General features: G+C 34.9%; 5 protein-coding genes across 11 annotated transcripts; 1 reads left to right on the forward strand and 4 right to left on the reverse strand.

Annotated features, from left to right (window-relative positions):
• Positions 1–74: 74 nt before the first annotated feature.
• Positions 75–5,457, reverse strand: LOC147532965 (Haloacid dehalogenase-like hydrolase (HAD) superfamily protein). The gene is made up of 11 exons (XM_086646968.1): positions 5,117–5,457; positions 4,958–5,007; positions 4,800–4,863; positions 4,289–4,337; positions 4,100–4,168; positions 3,351–3,412; positions 2,541–2,621; positions 1,873–2,027; positions 1,635–1,719; positions 1,339–1,482; positions 75–354 (listed from the first exon to the last, which is right to left on the reverse strand). Exons 1-11 carry the CDS (start codon positions 5,389–5,391, stop codon positions 252–254), a joined length of 1,137 nt encoding a protein of 378 aa, XP_086503094.1. The 5' UTR covers positions 5,392–5,457; the 3' UTR covers positions 75–251.
• A 2,914-nt stretch (positions 5,458–8,371) lies between these two features.
• Positions 8,372–13,254, reverse strand: LOC147532966 (eukaryotic translation initiation factor 3 subunit E-like). 2 transcript variants are annotated; one of them, XR_015227350.1, is made up of 9 exons: positions 12,904–13,140; positions 12,526–12,759; positions 12,279–12,433; positions 11,645–11,872; positions 11,437–11,558; positions 10,905–11,124; positions 9,521–10,060; positions 8,892–9,449; positions 8,372–8,721 (listed from the first exon to the last, which is right to left on the reverse strand). XR_015227350.1 is itself a non-coding variant. In XM_086646371.1 (9 exons), exons 2-9 carry the CDS (start codon positions 12,731–12,733, stop codon positions 8,622–8,624), a joined length of 1,314 nt encoding a protein of 437 aa, XP_086502497.1. In that variant the 5' UTR covers positions 12,734–12,759; positions 12,904–13,254; the 3' UTR covers positions 8,372–8,621. The 2 variants fall into 2 exon arrangements, 1 of the variants encoding a protein (XP_086502497.1); XM_086646371.1 differs by having other exon boundaries at positions 8,892–9,029; positions 9,918–10,060; positions 12,904–13,254.
• Positions 13,255–15,793: 2,539 nt separating this feature from the next.
• Positions 15,794–20,018, forward strand: LOC147532967 (uncharacterized). Of its 3 annotated transcripts, none has more exons than XM_086648946.1 (10): positions 15,794–15,993; positions 16,381–16,416; positions 17,437–17,585; positions 17,851–17,939; positions 18,097–18,235; positions 18,370–18,444; positions 18,846–18,967; positions 19,077–19,152; positions 19,241–19,300; positions 19,580–20,018. In XM_086648946.1, the coding sequence occupies exons 3-10, from the start codon at positions 17,448–17,450 to the stop codon at positions 19,706–19,708; spliced, it is 828 nt and encodes a 275-aa protein (XP_086505072.1). In that variant the 5' UTR covers positions 15,794–15,993; positions 16,381–16,416; positions 17,437–17,447; the 3' UTR covers positions 19,709–20,018. The 3 variants fall into 3 exon arrangements, with proteins under 3 accessions (XP_086505072.1, XP_086505071.1, XP_086505070.1); XM_086648944.1 differs by lacking the exon at positions 15,794–15,993 and adding an exon at positions 16,151–16,252; XM_086648945.1 differs by lacking the exon at positions 16,381–16,416 and having other exon boundaries at positions 15,806–15,993.
• Positions 19,836–22,215, reverse strand: LOC147532968 (FKBP-like peptidyl-prolyl cis-trans isomerase family protein). 4 transcript variants are annotated; one of them, XR_015227858.1, is made up of 6 exons: positions 22,111–22,166; positions 21,361–21,985; positions 20,915–21,037; positions 20,586–20,702; positions 20,296–20,412; positions 19,836–20,186 (listed from the first exon to the last, which is right to left on the reverse strand). XR_015227858.1 is itself a non-coding variant. In XM_086648948.1 (5 exons), the coding sequence occupies exons 2-5, from the start codon at positions 21,679–21,681 to the stop codon at positions 20,064–20,066; spliced, it is 684 nt and encodes a 227-aa protein (XP_086505074.1). In that variant the 5' UTR covers positions 21,682–21,985; positions 22,111–22,215; the 3' UTR covers positions 19,836–20,063. The 4 variants fall into 4 exon arrangements, 2 of the variants coding, with proteins under 2 accessions (XP_086505074.1, XP_086505073.1); XR_015227859.1 differs by lacking the exon at positions 22,111–22,166 and having other exon boundaries at positions 21,361–22,027; XM_086648948.1 differs by lacking the exon at positions 20,296–20,412 and having other exon boundaries at positions 22,111–22,215.
• LOC147532969 (UDP-Glycosyltransferase superfamily protein) lies at positions 22,112–25,193 on the reverse strand. Its single transcript, XM_086648943.1, has 2 exons — positions 24,644–25,193; positions 22,112–23,138 (listed from the first exon to the last, which is right to left on the reverse strand). The coding sequence occupies exons 1-2, from the start codon at positions 25,125–25,127 to the stop codon at positions 22,195–22,197; spliced, it is 1,428 nt and encodes a 475-aa protein (XP_086505069.1). The 5' UTR covers positions 25,128–25,193; the 3' UTR covers positions 22,112–22,194.
• Between the last annotated feature and the right edge of the window lie 2,554 nt (positions 25,194–27,747).

The raw sequence follows: 27,747 nt of genomic DNA on the forward strand, positions 1-27,747 counted from the left end.
TTAACTAACATATATTCCTCCTATGTTAGTAAAGTATGGTCTATCCGTCTATCCATGAGACTTGAAATATAGAATTGCCACAACAATTGCAGTAATTATGAACTATCATTCTCTTACAAACTATACGCATTTATGTACGATACAGTGAACTGTTATACTAAACATACAAGAAATGAACAATACAAACTTGAAGTTCGACTCTCCTTACCACATAACAATTTAATCAAGTTCCAAGTTGCTGTAGGCCAAGATTATGTCCATCTCTTTTGGATTAGTTTAGAGACTGTGAGATCCGCTCCACCGAATGCATCCATTGTAGCCTTGGCCGAAGGAAATTCAGCTCTTGCTGTCAAGCTTGATAGGGAAAGAAAATTATGAGTTTTAACAAAGTCGCAACTTAATTAGTGTAACAGAGAAAGGACTACAATGCTGAAATTAGATAGTTATTTTTACTCGTTCAATCTCAGTTACTAATATCATTCTAATATTAAGGAAATGAAATAGACAAGATTTATCTGAAAATATGACAGAAGAACTTATGAATTATTGTGATTCAGCATAGAGAATATTGCTGCAAAACCCTGGGTACCCAGACAGGACGGAATTAATAGCCCAGGCTACCCTACTAATGTCTCTGAGTGGCATATTAGCAACATGTACATCTATATACATTATTCGCTTACTGGGTTTAATTGTTAACTATAAGATTAGTACTGAGAAATCTTACCCCTTCACAATCTTGAACACCTACAATCAATTCTTACGACACTTTGGTGGCACTCTGTTGGCTAGAAATTCAAACTATTGAGATCTAGTATGGAAATGTGAGCGTACAATATGTGGTGCGGAAGAGTGCCACCCCATCATGTCATAGGGAGAGAAAGTAGCATTCTCATTTTTCCATACCTTCGTACAAATGTAATCACGCTTTACCTCGGGACTGAAACATCTAATTAGTCCTTTCCATACAGAGACGTAATTAAATGTCTAGCAAGGGAGTGGGAGTTTAAACATCATGAGGGTGAAATAGCATACCAAAGAGGTATATCACACTAGCTTACGACATAATGATGATGGGTTTACCACGTACTAGTGGAGCACTCTGCTTTCTAGAGAACTCAACAGCGGATGGCATTTTAGTTTAGAAATTAGTTGATGTTTTTGTAAGTGTGTCCCATTGAGTAAACCAACTTGTGGTTGCCTTCCCAGCAAGATTTACATCATAAATTGGAATTAACGGTGGCCATACAGGGAAATCTGAAGAACATTGAACAAAAAGGATCCTAATCCCAACGGCAGCATAAAATATGAAAAACATTAGGGAATACAGAATACTACCTGCTTCGGAGGATAACACATGGCATGCCTATGCAATCGGCTCCAACTAACCCAGATTGACCTCCTGCAATTAGCACACAGTTTGGCACTGAAACCCCAGAATACTCCGCCCCCGCTCGTAATGCAGCCACAATTTTATCGGAGCTGAACAATTCTCAAAGCATAAATATTCTGAATTTATTGCACTATTATGTAGCATAAGGTGAGGTGATAAATAAACACCAATGAGTTTATCTTAAATTTGATATATTTATGCAAAATAACATAATCTTAAAGTTGAAAATGACTCGGCAGACCTATCAGTTGGGGTTGTATCAAGTTGGACGCTCACTTTGAGCACAGAAGCGACCTCCTCGGCAATCCTTTGCTTCTGAGCAGAAGCTGAGGACAGGAAAAACGTAAAAAGAACCTATGAGTAGGATCACTTGTTTTTTTTATTAGCCTAAGAAAGAAAGGCAGTCTTAGAGAAGGGAGGGCATCGATGCTCAATGATAAGATGGCCTGAAAAAAAGAATATGGGATTTAAGAATGCACCTGCTTTTCTTGCTTCTTTGGCTAGCTGGTCATCCAGACTAGAAGATGCTCCTGGACCAAGTACAAGTTGACCATATAAACTTCCTTCCGTCTCTTCCTTCCCTACAATCTTTATCTTTGGAACCCTATCAGAACCAAGCTTTTCAACGATGGCCCTAATCATATTTAAGAAAAAAAAGTAAACTTTAAGTCCCTCCGTAGCCTGGAAAAAGTACACCAAGCATGAAAACAGAGGTATATTAAAGCAGAAAGGAAGCAAAACAAATCAATCAAAATTGTTTATTTCCGGGAATCATTCTACCAAAGAAGTCGAGTTTTGGAGAATATACTGCTTCTTATTTTCCTTTCCCCTTCTCTTAGTTATAAATGGTGTCGCTTGGAAGCAACATGGTTTGCCGCAGAAAAGATCATTCCCTTCATTTAATCATTATCCAATATGATTAAGATTATAGTTAACCATCCGTCCATCTCATATCTAGTAATGTAGATCTTCTTCTCCATTGTTTATCTTTTTTTATGATTTATAATACCAAGGTAGGATTTCATGAATCAATATCGTTGACTAGGGAACAATCACACAACATGAGAAACTTTTAAATATGCAAGATTCTACGAGATGCACAACACATGAAGCTAGGTTATCCAAATTATGTAATAATATAATATACCTGGCAAGTTTATCCCCATTCTTACTGTAAGCTGTTAGGATGACCACAGGTATACCTCCACTAAGTGCATCATCAATGAAACTGGAAAGGAATACAACATGTATGGTTCAGGTACAATTAAAAATCAAACCATGGAAGTGTTCTCGGTTTTGCGCTGAGTTTAAAAATTACAAAAATAATCTCTATCCGAAGACAAAAGATTGTTACACTTTATCGTTACATGCATAATTCTCAACAGAGCCTAAAAACTGTAAAGCGGACCTTTTATTGAAGATAAAATAATACAAGCAGATATGTTCCAAGATTAAAAAGGGTAAATAGTACCTAATTATAAATTTATAATACAGAAATTTCTGTGAACCCTGACTGGAGACTGTTGGATTAAAGGTCAATCAAGTCCTTAGATGTCACCCTCTAACATTTCATTAAGGCATATATGTGCATCTATGTTCGAAGGCGCTACAAAGTATATGTAAATCCACTACAACTTTATAAACCATGTTTTGTAGTATAATCTTAAACTATAAACCATTATACATAATTAACTTACAAAGAGAGACACTTAGAATTGCTTTTATTGTAAAGAATAGAAACTTAAGTTCAAGATTAATTAGGATGTCCTTTTTCATCTATACCATCGGACACATCCTGCAGATACAAGCGTCCTAAAAGAATTCCAGGAAAATGATGTGTGACTGCTATATCGTGATCACATGCTTAAAGGTCTAGCAAAAATTGCATTAGAAAAAGCAGATATTATCAACAAAAGACACAGCTTAATACAGATTAAGATCTCTAGAACTCACTCACTTTTCGACTCCTGGTCGTAAAGGTAAATCTGGTGACATCACAAACTCATCCAATGCATTCCGCTGACAACAAACTAAGGAGTAAGTGAATAATCTTACAGTAATGCACCTCAAAATCTACCAAAACCTATGTAACAATTCTACCATTCTCTAAAAATTGTATTGTAGTGTTCAAGCGATGTGTTTAATACATGTAATCCCTACTTTGCAAACAAGGTCTACGTGAACTAAACGCAGCTCTGTGTTAGATACATATTATTGCTTTGTTTCTATGTTCTGTCTAATGCTTAAATCTTCCAGTATATGCACAATGGGCATTGATTACGTTACGTCTATGTCCACGTAAGGGTGGGTTTTCTAACACTTTGTGCTGCTGCCAACACTGTACATGTATGAGCTCTTGCTAGGTAAACTTAGATGAAATGGAGTATGACATATGCAAAAATAAGGCAAAAGTATAAGAATCAGGTTAAATAGTTTGAATTGTGAGAAGGAATTCTTCAACATTTCAAGGATACACACATTTGTCAGGTTGATTTCAAGCAACCACAGGAACCTTAACAAAACTAGCAGATAATATAGACCACGGGGAAGAAATTCATGCCATAAGTTGTATGAAATGATGTTTTCGCTATGTGAGTCTCTAGTACGTTCATTCAACTAAAATCACTAAACCATGAATGAAGGTACATCCTACAGCACTTTTTGAAACAAAACCATGCATAACGTGCATTTTTATCAATAAACTACCTTTTCCCTAAGAACACTTTTCATGAATGTCTCTTTTTCACTTGTTGGCAACGATGTTGGCCAGCCAATCTGCACAAATCAGAAGAAACAAAATAAAGCGCACCATCCACAAAATATGTTGTTTGTAACTTATCCACCAGCTATACACATTTTTATACACAAACTTCGGGAGGAAATGATCGAACTCACTCTGTTGAAAAACAGGGTTAGCATCTTGTCCTCATCCCCGCCGGTCTTCCTATGAAAGTATTGAATACAAAAGATGATTTCAGGCGTAATGACTTAAATCCGACCATTAGTAATGGAGATGCAGGTCACTATAAACTAAAACACGACGGAAATTATGTAACTTACTAGTATCAATTTGGTAACTAGCAAAAATATAATATTGGTTAAATAGATCATGTGAGACAAAAAAACATCACGAATGAACCAAATTCAACCAAACATCACGAGTCAGACAAAAAACAAACATTCTGAAATTTGACTTAAGTCCATTAAGATCTCTGAGTTAGATTTCGGATCTGAAACAAACACTACCTAAGCAACCTCAGATAGTGCATTTTGAGACAGATAAATAGGACAAAGACAGCTAAACTAACGCAGCTAGTTTTTGTCTAATACAGCAAGTAAATTTTGCTATAATACCAAAGTAGGATAGAAATTGAGACGTTCACAAAGATTAAAGTGAGCAACAAACCTTACAAGATCAAGATAAATTGGTTCGCTCCAATTTGCACAATCCAGTCCAAGTTTTTTAAACGCTAACAATTACCAAATCATAGATAGATATAACAAGCATTAAATTCACGATTTCCAAACCTAGCAATTGCAAAAAATTACAGAAAAAATTCAAACCTAAATTGAAGGATTGACGATTTCCTAACCGATGTACATCCATAAGAACCCTAAATCAAAAGAAAAAAATTCCAAGTTAGTCATAAAAACAAAATGAAATTATATATATCATCATGAATTATAAAGGTGAATCTGAAAAGAAAAATGAGAGTTGTAAACCCTTCAACTTCAAGGAGAAGAGCTAGTTCTTGAGATGATGAAGTTTGATCATCTCTAGTAGAGATTGAATTATAAGCAACAATTCTAGGAGAGAAATTCCTAGAACGAGAAACTGAAATCGGAGAAGTAAAAGAAGATAGAGAAGAAGAATAAGAAGTTGTGGTGGAGATAATTGGATGGAAATTAAGGGTTTCAAGAGGAGAGAAACGAGTAGTAGTAGAGTTGTTAAAACTAGTAGTTCTGAAGAATGAGGAAGATGGAGTTGTTATTTCCATGGCTGACTGACTGGTCCAGTTTCAGTGACTACTGGTTTTTGAGTAACAAAATTCTTTCTCATATATAAAAGTTATTTTCTAATAAATAAGTTATTTTCTTTTTGGCCTCCTACTTTGTGACCATCTTCCTTCTTGACCCCCTATTTTTCATAAATTCAAATTTGACCCTATATTTTTTTAAAGCAAACGCCATAACTACCTTTTCTATAAATATATTTTTAAAATAAAAAAAATAAATAACATCTCTCCACCTCACCTCTCTCTTCTCTGACGAAGGTCGATGGCCGGAAAATTTTCCAGCCGACAACCTTCAAACATTAAAAAAAAAATTTCTCTTTCACTGAACACTCCGGAGGTCTGGTGAACCAGATATGAACCAGACCTCGGCGAAGGGAAACCCCTTCACCGGGGTGTTTAGAGAGAGAGAGAATGAGAGAATTTTTTTTTTTGGTTTGAAGGTCGCCCAAAAAAAATTTCGGTCGTCAGAGAAGAGAGAGTTGAGGTGGAGAGATGTTTTTTAATTTTTATTATTTTGAAAATATATTTATAGGAAGGGTAATTATGGCATTTACTTTAAAAAGGGAGGCAAATTTGAATTTATGAAAAATAGGGGGCTAAGAAGGAAGCTGGTCGCAAAGTTGGGGCCAAAAAGAAAATATCTATAAAGTTGTGTTATTTATTATCCTCTTTCTTGACCAATTGAAATTGATATTGGAAATAAAAACGTGTATCTACCCGGCCATCCGTCTCTATTCTGTCTGGTACACAGTGGATAACCTTTGCACTTATATTTATCTCAAAATTCCTCTCATTTCTCCCAACTAGATTTTGCCAAACACCATACATGTATAGATTAAGAAGTGTTTGTTTTTTTTTTAAAGAAATCATCAAATCGGTCTATTTTCGGCTGTCATATACATAGTTAGGGCATTCGTCATATTTAGCAGCTCTGTATCAAGGTCAATATCGTCACTAATATCATCACTATCATCAATATCTATATTCTTACTATTATCAATAAGATAACCTTTAGGCTTGTCATCCAGTAACTTGTTCGGAAATACCGTAATGAAAGGAAGATAGGAGTTTGTCGCTAGGTATTTGACCAAATATGATCGTCCAGTTCCTATAGAACCTATCACTAAAATACCCCCATAGAATATTTATTTTGTCTGTTTCGTGATGTTTAATTCGCTTAAATTATTGATATAGGTTGAGTTTAAGTTCATTTTAGTTAATCAGATTTGGGAGTTTTACTCTGCCACTATCAACTGAAAACCAAAACCGTACCTTTCAACAAAAAAAAAACTGAAACCCTAACTTCGAAAAATAATATAAGGCCAATTCATATTGCCCAAAGCTCCTCCTACATTGTTCTGATTGTAAACAGCTTCAAAACTGCAAACCAGTGCGACAATAAATCACAAGAGTACTCTCTAGAAGAATGAAATACAAGAAACCACCAATGTATTCCCTGTCTTGTTCACAAGTTTGATCTTGGTAGTAATTTCTAATTTCACTCCACAACTAGATAAGCAAGATAACACAAATTAAAGCAAACGGAATATTTAAAGTTTCATTATATTATTTATCTGTTAGAATGTTAGATAAGGTTGGGAGGTGGATAGATAAGATACATAAATAATAAACATTTTTTTTTCTGTTGACACACAAATAATAATCATTTTGTAGGCCTAAGTTGTTCTTCCTGTGTTATCCACTTTCATTTGAATATATTCCTGCCAAATTAAGAATTTAAAACATATTATTTTTGTACATTTTGTACTCAAATTGAGATTTAGAAAGCTAAATTATTCAGTTACATGTACAAAAAAAAACAGAAACGTAGTTTGGAGTCTTTATCTTGTCGAATGATTGTTATCCATTTAATTGCATTCACCTGCATTTGTGATACTTCTTTTTTTTTGTCTTTTTAATAACTACTTTAATGGAGAAATGACTTCAGAAAGTAGAAATTGTGAGTATTATGATGAGTCTGACGATGATAAAAACAACATTGGACCAAAAATAGAAGTAGAAGTATCTAGGTCTGGAATGGAGATCAATAGTTTTGAAGAGTTGTACGATTATTGCCTTTCTTACGCTAAAAAAGTGGGTCAGCCAGTGAAAAGACATCATTGAGAAGTATATAAGGAATTTTAAAATATGTTGTATAGCACGTGCTAAGGGGAACTATACATCCACAACAAATAATCCTCAACCAAGTAGCAAAAGTATTGTAAAGCAATAACTAATGTTAAGTTACAAGACAATGGAATATGAGAGACTACTTTTGTGAATCTTGAGCATAACCATATTCTTTGTGAAAGAAAAATTCATCATTATAAATGCAACAGGAAGATAAACCTTTATGCAGCTAGACAACTCGAAATATCACTTTCAACAAAAAAAAACTCGGACTATGTGATTTGACATGGGCTAAAAAGAGTCGTAGCTTTAAACAACAAGTGATGGCAGCCGATGACCATGAGAAAGTCACATTTACCGAAATAAAAATGCAAAAAAACTACATCGAAATGAAGAAAAAGATACGTCTTGGGGAAGGAGATGTTGTTGCTACTCAACAATATGTTTGACTTTAAAAAGAGAGAACAATGATTTCATTTTTTTCAATGGGAGTAGATCATAACTCTCGTTTACGTAATATTTTTTACACGAACAGGAAAAGTAGAGACATAAAAAGAATTTGAAGATGTCGATCCGAAAATCTGAATCAACCCATGCGGAGAACCACGCGTCATCTCCCCTTTTGGCTTCTTTCGTGTATCTGAATCACCCCATTGGGAGAGAACCACACATCATCTTCCCTTTTGGCTGCTTTCGTGTATGATCAAGGACTAAACTGTTTTTTTTCCTAACTATTCCGCTCCCCATTCAGACGAGTTAAACATCATGTATTAGATATTAAAGGGAAAACAAATTAAAACTATATGACATGCAATTTGAAGAGGATGCCAAAAAACATCTAACTAATTAAACAAGGAAAAAGATTGTCTTCCCAATTAAATCCTTCAAGTATTATCATCTTGCTCTATCTTTTAAGTTTCACTCAACAAAACAAAATACAAAATTTTCTTCCTTCTCCCTGAAAAAACTTAAAAGAACTCTGAAATCTAACACTGTTTTACTCAGAATAACTAAAGAAGTTGCACAATTCTCTTTTAAGACAGTCTGTAAGGCGAATTTCCAATACACGAAGAATAACCTTCCTAACGAGTAGTCTGTGCCTGCGCTGATTCTAGTACAAGGTTTACGTATTTGTAAGTACGGAGAGAGAGTGCTTTGGTATTCTCGATTATCTGTTCATACCTGGAAATACAAGAAAACAGGCGAAAAGGAAATCAGCAATAAAACAAAGATATAAAGGGAAATTTAGAAAAAAAAAAACATGAAAACTATGGATTTATTATGAAACTATCTCTTGATCTATTTGACAACCAAAATCCAGTCGAAACTAGAATCGTTTGAAGCAAACTTACACATTAAGATGGGTAGGTTCCATGACAATAGTTCCAAGCTTCGAGTCAATCTTAGCATCAAGCTTTGCATTTTGAACAAGATTCACTATCCATCTTTCTGCCTCATCATAGTTCATATTCAGCTTCTCTGCAAGTGTTCTTTTGGGGAAAAAAACTTTATGTTAGTTAAAAGCCAAGAATTATAACCAATATTAAAACGGGAAATAGAAAAGAGTCTAGATGAAACAAAAAAAAATATTTGTAAATAGTCTGAATTCAATTGGAAGAAGAATCGAATATTATTCAGTAGTCTGTAATGCTACAATCATTTGATTCTAGATTATTAGTTACTAATGAACTTAAATTAAAGCGAATATATCTGGTGCTAAATAAAATTATGAAGAAACTGTTCAAAAATAAATTTTAATTATGTTGTGCTACCAAGCCTACCAATAAGGTCTATATTACATGCCCCATCATATGTTTAAATGGAACAGGTGGAAATGAATTACAGGGAATACACTCTTTGATATCAGAATACCTTAATTACAGGGAATTTAGTATGTGATGACTATAAAACTTGTGCTTATGCGGATAGCAGTATCTTTACTTAATGGTTCAAGGATTATGCGTTGCTTTTTCAGATCAACCCACCTTCGAGGCAGGAATTTTTTTTTCTTAAAACATTGAATAAACAAAGACTAAATAAAGCTATTTTATAACCCCTTGCTCTCAGTGCGCTTAAGGCTTGCCAACTAAAGAGTTTTTCCACTTTGAAGCGAACAATGATGTTATACAATGTGTATACTCCGGCAGATTGATGTGATTGCACGTTTGAGAAAAAGGGAAAAAGTCTAGCCTCCATTGAGTTCTAGGTGTCTCTCTTCCTATTCAATGATGTTATACAATGTGTACACTGTACAATACCAAAATAAAATACCATAGATGCATAGGAAAACAATTCAAAGAATTCTGGAAGTATAAAATTTAAAGAGAATAATTCAAAAATGGAGTTAAGGAAAAAATAACTCAAGGAAAAATGCGTACTTGATGTCAATGCACTGATGTATTCTGCAATAAGCCTCAAAGATGAAGAGGCGAGCATTTTCAAGAAATTCATCCCTCAAAGATACAGAGCTGAAGTTTCCTTCTTCATCTCGTTTACCAAGAAAAGGATCGCTCATTATCACCTGCGTGAGATTTTCCAATGACCATAAATTAGAAAGCTTTTGCTATGAAACTAAAAATATGAGAACACATAGAGAGCAATAAACCAAAAAAATAAATAACAAACAGCAAATGGTTCGAACATTGAACAACATAATAAACAACCATTAGGACTTCTTGCGCAGTTGCACCAACCAACTGCCAGGAAAAGCTCTGAATCGATTTCAGATACACTTGGAGCTGCCAACTGATCTAAGAATAATATCTCACCATGTCTAAACCAGAGATCAACGAGTCCGATAGTTTTTCACAAGAAAAGTCAATCTTAGTTGGCATGGTAAAATGAGTTTCAGTAATCCAATTCTATATGAATGACAACCTCCCACCATGATGTGCGTAGGTTTTCTTGTAAAAGACAAACTATATCTGTATCTCACAAACAAGTAAACCAACGTTTTAATACACTACACAACTAACAAACAACAAATACATTTTTTCAATAGCACAAATAGGTACAAAGAAAGACAGGATCAACATTCTGGTTCGTGCAACACAAAATAAAGAAATCCGGAAGCTTGGGTTTCTCATGTAATTTACATAGTGCTTATGCACCTTCTTGGGTTATTACTGTATAAAACTATAATTTCTAATGAAAAAATTGTTCCCGTGAAGAATAATGGCTAATTATTAAGTCTCTCTTTTATCTGTTCTTTGAAGTTTCTCATGTAATTTACATAGTGCTTATGCACCTTCTTGGGTTTTATATTGTTCACACCTTGCTTCATCACTTGGACATCCACTTCGCACTCTCACTATACAGATATATGGTAGCAGGTTAACTACTTTCGGAGAAAACAAAAAACTTACTTCCTCACACTCCCGTAGCTTCTGTTGTGCACCATCAAAGTCATAATTCACATATAAGCAATATAAGAAATCAGTGATTGGGTCTTTGTAAGAAGTATGTTCTTGCTGAATGACTTTGATCAGCTCTTTGAGCTGAGGTCTTCTCTTTTTGTTGATAATCAATGCAGTAGCCAAATATCGCAACAGATGGGGTGCATTAGTTTGGATGGCATTCAAATACCTGCAAAACATGGTTTCTCGTTTAGTTTAGCAGGTTCAAGAATCAAGAAATCATGGTACATACCTTTAAGAAGTTCAAAACAAGGAGAAATCAGTAATCGTGAGCATTCCTTTCGTGCTCTACTTTCAATCAATTGAAAGAAATTGGAGAAAAAGACATAGACAATCGAGTAGTGGCCGGGACAAAGAAACAATGGAAAACTAGAAGCGCACTACACTAGAGTAGACAGTATATGGTGGTGCACGAGAAAAAAGAGAAACAAAATAAAGTCATGGGAAGTAATCATTGTGTCTGAGTTTAGATATGGTATACCTATCATTGAGAAACAGATCAATGATTCCGTTTCTTCCACCTTCATGGTTGAAAAATATGAAGAGGCTCCAGTGCATGAGCCAGATTCTGTTTTGCAGAAGATTTAATGGCGACTTGAAATTCTGCAACCACAAATACGACTTGTTAAACAAATAAAAAAACACAAATAGTTAAACTAAAAGAGGAAATATGTGCATCCAACACAAACCTTTGATTCAATAATTTCTCTCAACCGATTAAGCTCTTCAAGAGCAATGTCCCAACTTTGCATCAATATCTCTGCCGATAGCTTTCCCCACAATGCACTTAGACTCCTCTCACTGTTGGTGCATAATGCTCTATATTGATACAAAAAATCAGCCGCACCAGAGTAATTCCCACATTCAAATTGAAACTTGGCGTACTGATATAAAGCCTCTATCTGATCTGGACCAATCTGATTATACAAAGAAATTAATTTCACATCTCCTAGTTAGATAAGAATAACTTCTACGAAAACAAGCTTATCAATTCTAAGGAGTTGGGGGCGGGATCTGCTCAAGATTAGACACCAGTCTATCCCGATCCCACCAATCGGGGTCGAATTCTAATGAGCTTTCTCTCGCTCTTACGCACACAGACACCCACTAATATTTCATATTAAACTCTAACAATTCAGAGTTCTACACATTTAACACACATGGATCAGCTCGGACTACTGTCAACCTCAATCTGAAAGCGAGTTATTTAGACTAATCGGCCGCTCCCAACAACTAGGGATGGATTCATGACAACTAAAAAGTTAAAGAATCTCCACTTAGCAAATTCCAGTAACTAGAATTAGTAAGTAAATGAAATTTTACTTGGTATCGGTCCTGCAACATCTGAAGATTGTACTGCTTATCAGTACGGAGTTCCTGTACCATGTTGGGGCTTTGAAGAAAGGAAATCAATGGGGCAGCAGATTCTTCAAGAGATTTCAATCTCCCAACTACCTCAGCTCGCCTATCAATCATATCTAATAAAAAAAACACCATTTAAAAATCAAAACCCTAACAAGACCCTTAAAAATAACTTCACATTTTCCAAAAGATGAACTTGACAACAAACCTTGTGGGACTTCTTCTGTATGGTAGAGACTCTTGTGGATATCCATGGCGTAATCAACCATATTAGTCTGGCTGAGAAGTTCGATTTTGGCTTTGAGGATTTCATCACTAGGATGAAGTTCATGCTCTTGCAGAAATTCCAACAGAGGAAATACAAGATGTCTATCCAGATTGGGAGCAATTTTGGGGGTTAAGTCGTATTGCGCCATGATTGAACAATTAGGTTACGGAAAACCTAACAGTAACACCAAATATTTCAATAAGATTCTTACTCCGGCAAGAAATTTACACAAGATATTTCGTGAATAAGAAACGTTGCATCACAATTAGAAATAGTTCAAACCCTAATATTAGAGAGAGATATAGAGAGAGAGAGAACCTGGAGGCTGGAAGCTGGAGGAGGATTGAGAGTTTATCAACAGATCTCTATATCCAATGAAAATTAGGGCTGGGAAAAACAACTCCCACAAACCAAAACCTGTTGTGAACACCCAAGAGTCGAGACCCTAAGAACTCATAGACACCCGATAGCGAAGGGCGGGCTCAACCCGACCCACCCGGTAAAATGAATGGTTGAATCCCGCCCTAGCGGGCCTGGCCTCATCGATTAGGGTTTGACCGATACTAGTCGCTTATTGGTCCATGCTCATTTGCCTATTGCCATTTCTACTGGCCTCACTGGCCACACTCACGTATCCTTTGACTTCTAAAAAAAAATTAATTATCCACTACACTTATTGGTAATTGAGTTTACTCCTCAATAAAGAAAAGAAAAATTTAAACGTCAGTGTATGTAACAAAAACAGTGAGAGCACTTAAAATTTTCGAAATTATAATTGTTATCATATAGTGGCTGCCCATAGAATTTTGTGTGTTCCCTTATAAACCACCTCTTCAAGGACAAATATAATTACATTCTCACTTACAACATTCTAAGTTAGTCATTCCATCTTTCATCAAAAAAAAAAAAGTTAGTCATTACATTCCTTCAACAAAAAAAAATTGTTAGTCATTACATAACATAGGTATATATATCATGAAGATTTGATGAACACGATAACCATCGAAGTTAAACTACTAATGAAAGAGATCTAAAATCCAATTCTATTTCTTTTGGAAATCGAGCCTCGGACTTTTAAGATTTTGGAATTTATGTCAACACTTTCAATCACTTGGGCAACCAAGTAATGACACCCCTCTATACTTGTGTATGAATAGTTAAGAGACAATAATATAACCTCCGTTGTTACAAGCAATAAAAGTGTTTACATCTTGTAACCTTTTATCTCCTTCACAATCAGGCAATATGGGAGCTATCGACAAGTTGAGGAGAGAAACTTTATCTGTTTCTTATGACTTCTCATTGCTTGCTTCATTCATTCATGACATTACTGGTTATCCTTACTAATTTTTCCAGCTTATTATTACGTAATACGATATCAGCACGATAGTTTCTGAAGACGGGTAAAGAGATTTAAAAGTATAAACAAAGGGTTATCTTTGAAGGTTATCCGAAGGTCAAGGTAAGTTATGATATTAATATTCAAATGTTGAATGTAACTAATATCATCAATTTTGCAGCGCTAGGTTTATCGAGAAAAAACTATATTAATTGGGCACTTAATATTGAATCCTATTTAGAGGAAAAGAATCGAAGAGGACCATAGTGGAGGGTAATAACGAAACTTCTCAAAATCGTGAAGTTGCACTGAATTTTATCCGGCACTATTTGTGTGAAGATCCAAAGTCAGATTATTTAAGTACGAGAGACCATCTATTGCTATGGATTGGTCTAAAGAAACGTTTTGAGCATTTAAAAAAAGGTTATTCTTCCTAAGGCGCGAAATGACTGGCTACACTTGAAACTGTAAGATTATAAACTGTTTCAGATTATAGTTCTATTATGTTTAAATAATGAAAAAATTGGCACATAATGTTTTTTTTTTTGAAAGAAAACATTTTCTACTTTTCATGCTTCTAATTGGAACTTGCAGGAACAACACAAAAATATTTTAAATGTTATTCTGATTTAATTTCATGTCTTCTTGTTGCTGAAAAAAATCGTGAAGTTATATGAAATATTGAGTTGAGATTCGGGTTATCGAACAATGGTGATTTTACTGGAGTCGGCCCTCCTTCTAACACCAATTTGTTGATGTCAAAATGTGTCTTCTTAGAATCAGTCAGAATGATAAGACTGCTACATTGAATCTCGCTTTGTTCCTCTCGATCTAGAGGTGAAACCTGCAAGGAACTCGAAAACATCTCTGACGCTCAAAATAATAATAAAAAAAAACATATCGAAGATACGGGATACTTTCGAGTGGAAACTCTAATATCTTCTAACTACAAAATAGTAGTTTCAATCCAATACGGTGGATCTCTACCGCCCCAATTACACGGTCAATCAACAGTCGGTCACATCAGCTCATAAAAAGGTCATCAACTCGCTCTGATCTGCTACTCACTATCTACCGTTGTATTAGATCTCAAAATCCAAAAAAATAGTATCACCCTAACAACATCTCTAATGAGACACTCAAACTCTTCTCCAATTGAACACTCTATTAGACACTCAATGGTGACGTGAGAACATTTATTATAGAGATTCTCAAGAGAGACATCTAAAATTAGAATGTGTTTTTCCGACTCTTGAAGTGTCACTCTAAACTTCAAAACAAAAGAAAATTTTGTATTTTAATTATTTTTTCTAATGAATTTAAGAGTGACATGTGTATTAAATAGAGTTTATTTTCAAAATCTCCATTTGAGACAAAAAGTTTAGAATGTCTCTATTTTGACACGCATGAAAGAGGATCTTAATTGACACGACAACTACGAGTTCTAGAGCTTTTCTCGAGGATCCCACTAGAGATGCTTTAAACTCTGGTGCGTGAGCTTTGCGTGGTGTGAGTGGTACAGACCGCACAACACACCTTATCATTTCAGAGAGTCTACCCGTAACACATGGAATACTCTATATAAGGAAGTAAGACTTGCCTTATGTCGTAGATGTTAGACTCTAAAACACGTTTTGTAGTTAGCCTCTTCACATACCAAAGAAATTTGTTATTAAGTCTTTCAAACAAATTTTGACAAACTTTAAGTCTAAACTTAAGAGCTCGAAAGTCGAATCCAACTAGACATCGTGTTCTTGATTTAGACAAGTATAGGCCCCTAAAATGAGGAAATAGACGTCCAAGTAATGTTAGCTAGCATGGGACTCCAACTAAAGCAACCATGTCAATATTCTGTTAGAAAAAGAGTTTCAAGTCTAGACTGAAGACTCCAGAGTATGTGGACTTATTTAGATTTATTTATTTCTACCATATCTTCTCCATCTCTCTTTTCTCACCTGTCTGTCAAAGAACAGAGGAAGAAAGAAGAACGGATGCAAAAATGACATCCATAATACAATAACAACAAAAGAAACCATGAAAGCTTCCCCAGTTAATACACCAAAGCTAAGGTAACACGTTTTCCACTTTTGTCTAACACTCCATTTTCATGCTTGTTTTCATTACTTCATCACTACCCCATCACTTCTTGACCTAACTTCTCTTTCATTTTCTTCAATCTGTGTCCTCTTTTTCTTTTCTGGATTGCTTGTTTTCCAATTTTTGAGACTTGGGTATTCCTTATATGACTTTGATTAACTTTACTTTCATTGTTTGGTGATGATTCTAGTATCAATTTGAAAAGGGTCTGAACTTGATATAAGAGTAATGGTATCATAATTCTCATATTCAATATTTAGTTATTGAAATTTGGAAAATTGAAATTGAGAATATAAGTCAACCAAATTGATATTTTCTAATTAGTATCTTTTTTTTTCTTGATCTCTGGGTACAACCAGAAAGCTGCTTGGTGGTTCTTCAACATTTTCAACTAGGTAATGGTGATATGTGGTTCAGTTTAATCTAATTGCTTTCTTTATCTGACATAATTGACTTCACCACAATGTGATATTTCATATGATTTTCTTGTTATATATTTAATGAAGTATACGACTATTATTTTACGAAAATGCTTAATACTATATGTCAATGATTCACACATGTTGGGGATATATAGTGTTCTTGCCCTTAACGTCTGACTGGTATGCTTGTTGCTTGAAGTGTATTTAACAATTTATTTCTTCGCAATCAGGAAATTTTATGTAATTTATACTGAAGTTTTGGGCGATATTATTTTGCTAGCAATTAGTTTCTTCGCAAGGTTATAGTGGTTATAAAGCTAAAACAGTTTGAACATGTGCATATATTACAACTTAAAAAATGGCGTAAACTTTATTTATTAGATTTGGAGTAATATTAGGGGACCTAATCGTGACCGTCGAATTCATATTTTTTGGTGTATATATTGTAGTAAAAATGCAAGCCGCAGTCAAGAAAACCGGATTGAAGTTAATTTTAGTGTTACTTCGCATTCTCGTTTCTTTATTTTTTGCTCATTTGATCTCTTTAGCAAGTGTAACCATCGTGGCAAGAACACTTACTAGAAGCTAGAGTCTCTAATAGAAAAACGTACTAGCTACTCAGCGAATGAGTCTCTTTCCTCCAATAAAAGACTTGACAATCACAATCTGCTTTCTGAGCGCTTTCCGATCCTGAATCCTTGATTACAATTGATATCATAGTTACAGATGAACACTAATACCCTAGGCCGACATCAACAAACAAGTTTTATGTTCGACTCCAAAATATGGATTCCCTTATGGCTTAAACATCTAAAGAGTGCGACAATATATGGAAACGAATAAAAGAACTGCATTGAATTACAAATATTTTTGTAAATTTCAGAAATTTCGTTTGAAGTATGATAACGACATTGACTATTTTGCACTTACTGGATCAATAAATAGGCTTAAGGCCAAGGCTTAGTAATATTTTGCATTGACTTCTGTACTCAGGGGTTGTTCTGATGCCTATTTCTAAGAAGGCAATTATGGCAGTCAAGTCTTACCAAAGTCAAGCTGAGGTGCTGTTTACGAATTACTTACTAGCAGATCCTGTTATCCCTTACACTTCTGTCCTTACTGGTGTTTTTGCTTGCAAAATGGTACGGAAATCTCCTAACCTTTCATGTATGAAATTTCATTGTAAGGCACATCCTTAGGGCTTTCTAGGGGCAAAGGGGAAAAGATCGAAAGAAAATGAAAAATGAGTAGTAGAGATAAAAAAGAATAAAGAAAGGAGAGGGTCGAATAAGTTGATAATAACGTTTGGATCTTTTTGTCTTGTTTCTACTGAAATTTTATGTAGTGGCCAGTGCTCAATTCGTATTTAACACTTTTTTTTTTTGCTTTTTGGTTCCTTCTTCTTAGACGTACGATCTCTCCCAATTGATTAGTTTGCTATGCTTCAAGACCTACTCAAGCCTTACAAAAATCCAACGGATTGAGTGGAATAACCGGTAAGTACATATATTTTGTTGCCCTATGTTGTCAGAGGCGAGCTAGGTGACCAAGATAAGGTGTTGGCGAAATGGTCATCTAGGCAACATAGTGTCTAATCCAAACTTTTTTTTTCCCGTTTCACATCTTTCTTATATTCCGTCGTAATTTTTGCAGTGGCATCTCTACTCTTCATGCCACTTTTATCACTGTAATGTCATTATACCTTGTATTCTTCTCGGATCTATACTCTGACCGTCGAAATGCTGGTTTTGTTACATTTAGAACTTCACCACTTTCCAATTTTGCACTTGGGGTAGGCATTTACTTTCCTATTAGAGCTTTCATCAGATATGTGAGGCAATTGCTCAAACAAAATTCGCTCACGTTATAAATTTTATATTTATCACCATCTAAGTCTTTTTAATATCATAACTTGACATATGACAGGTTTCTGTTGGATATTTCATTTCGGACCTCGCCATGATACTTTGGCTCTACCCTTCTTTAGGCGGCATGGAATACGTAAGTACATAACTATATCATTTTCCTTATTACGTTCCCAATTTTCTTGCATATCCCGCTTATTAGAATAACCTGGCCGCTAGAATAGTTTGACTTGTGTTCTTGAATTCGTATGATTTAGATTGACCATCTTTTTGTTTTTTATTACTATTGAGATATGACATGGATCGAGATGAAGAATCCGACGACCAAGATGAGTCCAAGATATTGGAAGATATGAAAGTTATCGAAGATATATTTTCCTGCGATCAAGTCTCATACCAAACATGTGTTAGCTAATGAGGGTCAAGGAACGAAATAATCAATGAAAAGAAAAAAAGAAGAATAATCGATCTTCATTTCGGATGAACCAATCTGAAATTATGCATACAAAATCAAACTGATGAAATCTGTTTTTTCAGGTTTTTCATCACTTTATTTCTATAATTGGGGTAACATACTCAATGGTATCGGGGGAGGGGCAGCTTTATACTTACATGGTTCTAACATCCGAGGCTACAACTCCTGCGATAAACTTGAGATGGTAATTATGAATATATTAAATACGACTAGTATATGTGAGTTTCTTTTAAGCAGGATTTCAAGATTCTATTTCTTGCATTTGGTTTTGATTTGTGGTGGTTCTGGTGAAGGTATCTTGATACTGCCGGTATGAAGAGATCAACCGTCTATATCATTAACGGGGTTGTTATATTTTTCGCCTGGCTGGTGAGTTGAATTCTCCTTATTCCTTAATTCACATTATAGTTTATAATACTACGAAAATTTACTTAAATGAATAATTTTCTTGCCCCAGATTGCTAGGGTTCTCCTCTTTGCTTACCTGTTTTATCACGTTTACTTGAATTATCATCAGGTAAGGATTTATATAAGTTTACTCTTTTTATGTAAAATCGTATGAAATGAAATATATACGGAGATTGAATTCCGCTTTGTTTCATTAGAACATTTTAGGAAGTGCTACCACTTAGGGTCTTACTCACTGTATTAATGGCAGAGTCTGTGCCTTTATTTTATATTACCGAGATTTTCGAAAAACAGTTGATGGAGTTATGTGGTTACGGAGATTCACACCTTATATTTTCTTATTTTAGATGTAGTAATAGGCATCATCAGTTTCTTTCTTGTTCCACAGGTAGAACAAATGCACAAATTCGGAGTGTTATTGGTGTTTGTGGTTCCGGCGGTGTTGGCTATTATGAACTTGATGTGGTTCGGGAAGATCCTCAACGGGTTGAAGAAGACATTAGCAAAGAGACAGTGAGATGCGCCATTAACATTCTTCTATCTCTCTTTCTCTACTGTATAAATTCTAGAGAAGAGGAGAAAACACGGTAAATGAAGGAATACGAATGTTGTGAATTGGTCTGAAGCAGAAAAAACATCGAAAAGAAGAAAACCCATATGCTTATTTGTTTATATTACAAAGCAAAATATGTATTTTTACTACAAGTATATGACGAGGGAATGAAGAGCAAAGAATCTGTCGGTTACATTTGTAAATGGAGTTGTAATTTCATTGAATATTAGACATAACTTATCGAAGGTTGTGATTGTGATTTGAACCCATTTTACATAATTTTTCGTTCTTTCATAACAATCCTAGGGACCAATAACTCTCATAGATGTTTTAGACTTACCAATTCGATATCAAATGTAAGAGTCCCCAAAGTTGAACCTTCACCATTGGCCAGGCGAGTCGGATTAAAAATTGTTGTAAACAACCTCTGCCTGTCGAAAAACTGCACAAAACGAGAGAAAAAAAAAGCTTCAAGATATTCGAAAGATCGAACAATGGAAATTACCATTGCTGAAGATACCGACTTTATAGTAAATATGTCTACCGCTTACATTCTTAGCTCAAAGAATGCGACAATGTGAAGCGAAGGGACCTGTGAGAACAATCCCATGAAGATAACGGAAGTCCCATGACCAGCTACATTATATCTAGGGCGTTTCTACTCATTGCTGCAATTTTGAGTTGGAAGTCAACAAACTTAAGAAACATAACTCACCCTAGCTCTTTCGGGTCAACATATGTTCGTACATTTTGGGTCCTTAAGTCATTGTTGCATGATTGAAGATCTATATATATATATATATAAGTTTTTAGAGTGGTAGTAGATGAGTAGAAATCATACATTTGGAGGGATCGGTTCTTGAGATGTGTTTTGGTATCCTTGAGATGGTGGGATGATTACTCGACGAATACTGCCTACTTTCATCGATCTTACTGCAGCTTCAATCCCTGAAATTACCTACATTGAATAGCCTAAATATCAATACCGAAAGGATACTTTCTTTTTTCAGTTCATGTAACAGATTGTTATTTGACTTCAACGTAGCCGATTTTGCCTACAAAATTTGCTATTCATACTCGTCTTTACGGACAACCAGTTCACTGTTATTTGTTCTTTTAGCATTTACTAGAGGAAATAAGAGAAAAGAATAATTGCACACAGAGCTTTACTTTGCCAGATCCAAGGATAAAAGTAAAAGGAGTTGGTGCACCAGTTGCATCTTTGTGATCATATGTTGAATCAAATCTCCATCCTTGCTTCGCCGATAACCTCCCATAGTAATGTATTGAAACCTTATTATCCAAAGCAACAAGAAAAAAAACAACATGAATCAGCCATTCAAATAAAATATACGTCTCAGAGTCAGACAAAAACAAGCAAGCCGATTTCTGACTTGAGTTAGAAAGAATACTCAAGTTAGAATTCGTATATCCGACTTGAGTCAGAAAAAAAACATATACATCATCACGTTCTAGTCCAACCGAAAACAAATGACAAATTTCCATGTACACCTAACAATAAAAATGGATAAAAGATGAATGGATATTAAAATTTCTAATATTGAAAAACTAAAAGTCCAATGGAAAATGAAATAAAAAGAATTTACAATTCAGACCTGATCTCCATTGGTGGGAATATCACCTTCACCCATTCGAAGATCCAAATACTTCACTCCACCGGAGTCTTTGAGCTCTACGAACTCAGTAATGGCTGCTTTTGAAGACGACGAAGAAGCGAAAAAGGAGAGAGTTGTAAGAAGAGGAAGTGAAGCCGAAAGAGAGATGAACTCCCTTCTTCTCCTTGTATGTTGAGTGAAAAGAGAAAGAAAATTGGTTGATTCTAATAGAGGTTTAAGAGTAGAAAGATGGATGGTTGGGTTCTTGTGAGGGGATATAGATGATGAGACCACTACTAGTCCACAACTCTGAATGACCATCTTTGCTTAGCAGTTTAACAGTTTTATCTGGAAAACATGAGCTAGAATTATAAAGTTTATGGTTCTGTTAGAGGATCCTGATTTTAAATGTCTAGACTCTAGAAGGAAATGATAATTTCAAATGTGGGAACTAAAAACTTGAGCACATACATAGTTAAAATCCACTAACCCACTAGAAGATGCTCCACTTCCAGCCGTATCGAAGTTATGAAGAGGATATACAAATGTGATGCTATGAGATGGTTTGATTTATAGGAGAGCCGGATTGAAAATGGAGCTAGACTTATTCCTCGACCGAAATGCTCTTCTTTTTTTTAACATAGTGAGGCAATATTATTAGTTGAGTAATTTCTCAATAACAAGGGTATTGGATAATATATATGTACACACACAAACAAGTAGATAAGAGGGAGTTTTCCCCCATGAAGCAAAAACATATGGGTTAATGTAAAGATCAATTTTACGCCAAAAGTATATTGCATATAATATAAACATAATTTCTATAAACAATTCCTATTTCAAAGAAAACATTTTGGGAAGAGGGTCAACAACTTTTGACTTCTTAAGATGGTCAATAAAATCTGTAAGACAGGAAATTGCTCTTGAATTTCCATCTTCACCTGTTAACATCACCTTCATTTTCATTACCCTTTCTTCCATATCACTTCCTCTTTTCATCACCCTCTTTACACCTTCTTCAACATCATTCTTTCGGATACCGTCCATTTTTGCTCCGACTCCCCAGACGTCAACGATATACGTAGAATTAATAAATTGATCGCCTGCTACAGGATAACAAAGTAACCTCTTGCCACATTGAATTGCTTCCATTGTCGAATTCCATCCACAATGAGTAATATAACATCCAAGGGATGTATGTTGAAGTATTTCCTTCTGTGGAGCCCATGAAACGATTTTACCCATACCCGCGACTCGGTCCAAGAACCCGATGGGTAACCCTTTTCGCCATGTGGAGCCCAGTACCCATATGAATGGGCTTTTAGCACTTTCAAGGCCCAAGGCTAACTCAGTTATTTTATCTTCCCCAATTGGACCTACCCAACTTCCAAATGAAACATAAATTACAGAATTTTTCTTTTGTTTATCTAACCAATCCAAACAACTCCTATCTTCATCCCAAAAGCTAGGAGTATTGGTCAACTTTGTGTTACTAGTCAAAGGTCCAACTCTGAAGACATGTGGACAACTTTTTGGCCATTGGATTGAACAACTCATTTGTTGGTCAATGTCATCACAATCATGGGTATCTGCAGGTTCTTCTATGAATGAGTTGATTAGTAGCCATTTGAGATCTCTTGACCTCTCCATAGTCCTAAGCCAAAACTTGAATCTTGCTTTTTGTGAAGATAAATTTCCTATTATCCATGGTAAATGTTTTGTGGTCAAACTTGGTTGACCAGGTGATAAACTAATATTTCCTTGATGTTGAGGAATTCCTGTGAAATTTTTCAAAATTATAGAGATATCAATTTCAAAAATTATGTATTTGTAGATGAAGATGGTAGTATTCTAGAATATATCCAAGTTATTATTTTAAGAGAGAAATATATGCTGGTTATTGTTCGAAAATAAAAATATTGAAATTGAGTGCTGACCAATTATATTGTTGATATTGTAATGCTAGTACACATGACATGTCTAGCACATGGAGAAATGTTCAACTAAAATCTATGCTTGCTTAATAAAAGAAAGAGTATCTATTGAATAACTAAAGACGTCGACGCGTTAAACTAAGATTTTTTTTTTAATTTAAGTGCAACTTGGTTAGATTGACTGGATGTACAAGTTAAATACTTAGTTAAATTTTTGGGTTTTGCCAATCAGATTGTTCATCAATGAATCACGAGTACTAAACCACGTTATTATTACTAATAATTATTAATTTATGATATCAAAACCCATTAGAACATTTCTCTTGGAGAAATGAATACTATTTCTTTGAAATGATACTAATATATATTATATGGTTGACAATTACAAAATCATAACATGGAATTCCTTAAGGTGTGGCCAAAAAGCACATGTTGAGATTATAATGAACCCACAATATTTTCTTTTATTTTTTTGTGTTTTGGATATTGAAGCCATCATGTATTTATTAGCTTTAAATTCTTTTAATCTGTTTTACCCTTTTCATCTCTATAAAAAAAATGGTGGCACATAAAAAGAACTTCCATTCTAACCAAGTTTGATTTAAAGACTTATCTTTATAATTTAGATAAATCATAAATTTAGCTCTTTTTTTTGAAGATCAACAAGTGATGGGAAGTAATTTTCTCTATAAAAAGAAGTGAGGTAATTTGAGTTCTTTTTTTTTTGGTGTTAAGAACTAATTGAAATTTGACTACTATCACAATAAAGTCATATGTTCGATGACTGAGATATTCTACTTCAATGATATGTACTATGTGAATTTTACAAATTTAAAATTTTATCTTGAGTATACAAAATACAAAAGAATAATAAATGCACGTCAGCGCATTTATGTGTAGATTTTGTGGCATAAAAAAGAATCAAATGTTATCCTGTCTAACAAAAACGTGGTCTGACAAAGCCAACTTGCAGATGTCATGATGATGCCATCCTGACTATATGCTTAAATTTGTTTTTTTTTTAATTGTTCAACGTGTCTGGACTCTTGACCTCTAGGATGGAAGACTATACTTGTTACCACTTCAACAAAAGGTTGTTGATGTTCAAATTTGACCTCGTTGTAATATTCGGACCACATTTTTTTCGTCCCACATTGGGTAGATTGCATACATACTAATGAACTTTAAACAACTTATGCAGATTTTAGAAATCCTGAGGAGATTTACTTATGTGAAAAAAAAAATTGTTAGAGCTATATCCACATACTTGATTAGATTAAGAAATATTAACAAAACAAATACGAAATGGTAAATATTTTAATATAATAACATGAAAAATTAGCACTTACCAAATTCGGAAATATCACCATGGCGAATCATATCAGGAATAGAATTAATCAACTTATACGTAGCAAACATGGCCGGCCAAAACCCGGCGATTTCAACATTACATCGAATTCCAACCTCAATAGCCCAAGAAGCTAATAAATCAACAATCAAACAAACAATTTCTTCTTCTTTTTCTTCTTCGTTCCGAATTATAAGTTTTTCTAAATGAATTGGCATTTTATTCTCCATTGAATAACTTATAGAGAAGAAATCATAATTTTCATTTTCATCATCTAATCCACTTGGTATTGATACAAATATGATCTTATCATTGTTTTCGACTTTCGAGACGATTTGACGGTGGATGAAATCAGGTAAGACTATTATTGGTTGATATCCACGGTCATAAAGAGCTGAAGCTAATTGAACCATTGGTGTTACATGTCCTTGTGCTGGATATGGAACCAATACCATTCTTTGGCGCTTCTCTAATAAGTACTTCATCTCTCTCTCTCTGTGAATCTTATTCTCTCTCTATTTGTTGTTGGCTGAGAAAAATGTGGGCTGTGTGAAATGAAATAAGGAATGTGTATATTTATAAGGTTGAGTTTTAGAGTTTTTGATTAATTTAAACGTGCATCGATGTGGGTATAGTGTTGTTTGGCCAGATTGACTGCGACTTATTTGCCGACAAACAAATAAATTAACGAGAGTGGAAGATGAGGAAAAATTCCCGCTTGGCGACGTACTTTATGAGTAACTTTGCGTTTGACCGTTAATTATTTTTGTAGTTTTCGAAACCGCCCTTATTACATTTTCTTGTTTTCTCTTCTACTTCCAACATTTTTTTTTTGAAGTTTCTTTTTACATGCAAACAGAGACTTCAAAGTGGCGCTCATTTCTAAGTCGCTTGCGTGGGCTCTGACGGAACTACATTCCTTAGATCTGGTGATTTTTTTGTTTGTTGGGTATTTATTTTCAACTGAATCAATAGATTTCGATTGATGAATGATGTCGTCTAACAATGATTTTAGGTTATCACTTAGGTAATGAAGATTCAACGAACTGAACAATGACCTTCTCTTTGTGATTTTGGAGACAGAACTTGCAGAAACTCAGAAACGTCAAGTTAGTAGATGTTTTTGCAGTTAAAGAATTGAATTCAAAGTCTAAGTTTAGAAGTTGAACCTGACACGCTTGATTAGGGCAAACATGTTATCTTCATATAGGCTCGGTTGACCGACTAAGATGGTTGGCTGAGATGGTGCGGGGATGAATCACCGACTTAGATGAATCCACGCTTCGACGATCCTAAATGATAAGTTTTCTTATTTGCGTATCTTTCGCATTTGATAGATCTTCTTACTGATTTTGTAAATCGCATATGAAAGGTTGGTTTTCTGGTGTGTTTTAGTCTTTCACATTTTTTAGATTCGTTGGTTTCTACACCCCAGGCCTTAGATTAGGTTAAGACTTAGGTTGGGCAAACTTTGACACAAATTCGCCTTCCTGCACCTTGAGGCAAGACGTGCTCAAGAACCAAGCTGATTTCCGCAGACCTCCCTTGCTGCTCCAAGACCCAGAGCGAAGTTATGACCAAAATGACTTGGTTAGTTTTAGAGCCATAGCAGGACTTAAGGTGCCTAAAAGACTCGTTCCGACCTTTCAGTTTTGGGCTTAGGTGACGTAGTTCTTTCGGATTTACCTCCCTGGTGACTTGGATACGGGTTGACACGTTTGATCTTTAGTCTTTTTCGTTAACTTATTGACTGGTCTATTAATGACCAAATTTTGGATCATCAACGAAGGCTTATTTTTGTTTTATTTCTATCATTTTGTTCTATCTCTCGTGTGTCTTTCATCTTCTCTCTTCTCTCTTTCATTGAAGACGTCCATCTAATAAGTAGATAATCGACAATTACTCTCCTTTCTTAGAGAAACTAAGTAGACTCTTTCTCCAACAATGGGGAGAAAATTGACACCTTTATGAAGAAGATAACTTTCTTTCATTGAGAAGGTCAGGGAGAGATCTTCTCTCTCTCTCTCGTTTCAATCCTTTGTTAGAGAAGAAGATTCCACGGAGAACGAGAAAGAAAAATGGTTAATTTCTTTTAACGTTTCAATAGATGTAAAATTAGCTTAAGATAGTTATTATGCGTTGCTATCATAAAAACATAACCGTAAAGGTTTTCTGTCAATTACTTTATAAATTCCACTACAGTTTAAATGTTTATTTATCCTCTTGATGTATCGGTGTCGTACATTGTGGTCCTGGAGGGGTTGTTGGGGATCATGGACTGATCCATTGGTCCCCTCTACAAACTATAATTGAAATAGCTCCGTACTCAAACATTAAGTAACGCGACCATTTATCTACCAATATATTATAGCTTTCAATCCTGCCTAAAAGCAGTTGGTTCAAACTGGAGGATTAGAACTATGAGTTTGATTTTGAACAGTGATCATTGACTACTTCACCTTTAAACAAAAAAAACGTGCTCAATTCTAATGCCACTTAAGAAACGGGAAATTAAAAGCAACCCTATAAACCTACTGACCTATTGTGGGTGACACCCTAATTTCTCCTTGACAAATTTAAGCATTCCCACTATCATTCAAGTGTTAGTACCCCTTCACCAGTCACCACTAATGTCCATTTTTTTTTTTTTTGTTGAAATCACTAATTAATGTCGAATTAGATTCACTGTTTTTAACACACTAGCAGAGCAACCTCTTGAACTAACAGAATCAATTTGCTTCTGTAGTACCCTGATTTCTTTTAGGGTGCCATTAGAAAAAAAATTACATTGGGTTCAAATAACATATACCCAGATTTCCTATTTTGCCCTTGCCCTTTTTAATTAATAGTAACCCTAACCCTCCCTATTTCTTTTTCTCCTACCGTAAGAGCAAGTTGAAGAAGGGATTCTAGAGTGAGAAAGTGAGGTTTTAGAGAGAGAAAGTGAAGAAGGAAAAGGAGGAGCTTGGAAGGGATTTGCTAAAAGGTTTAATTTCTTCTTCTTTGTGCTCCATTATCAAGTAGGTTTCTTCTTCCCTAGGGTTTACATAGCCCTCTTTAATTTCAAACCTAGATTTGAATGGTTAGAACAATAACAACTTTAAA

This window comes from Eschscholzia californica, unplaced genomic scaffold, assembly GCF_041429995.1.
Source record: "Eschscholzia californica isolate CP2 unplaced genomic scaffold, dmEscCali1.0.p SCAF_6, whole genome shotgun sequence".
Lineage (NCBI taxonomy): Eukaryota > Viridiplantae > Streptophyta > Magnoliopsida > Ranunculales > Papaveraceae > Eschscholzia > Eschscholzia californica.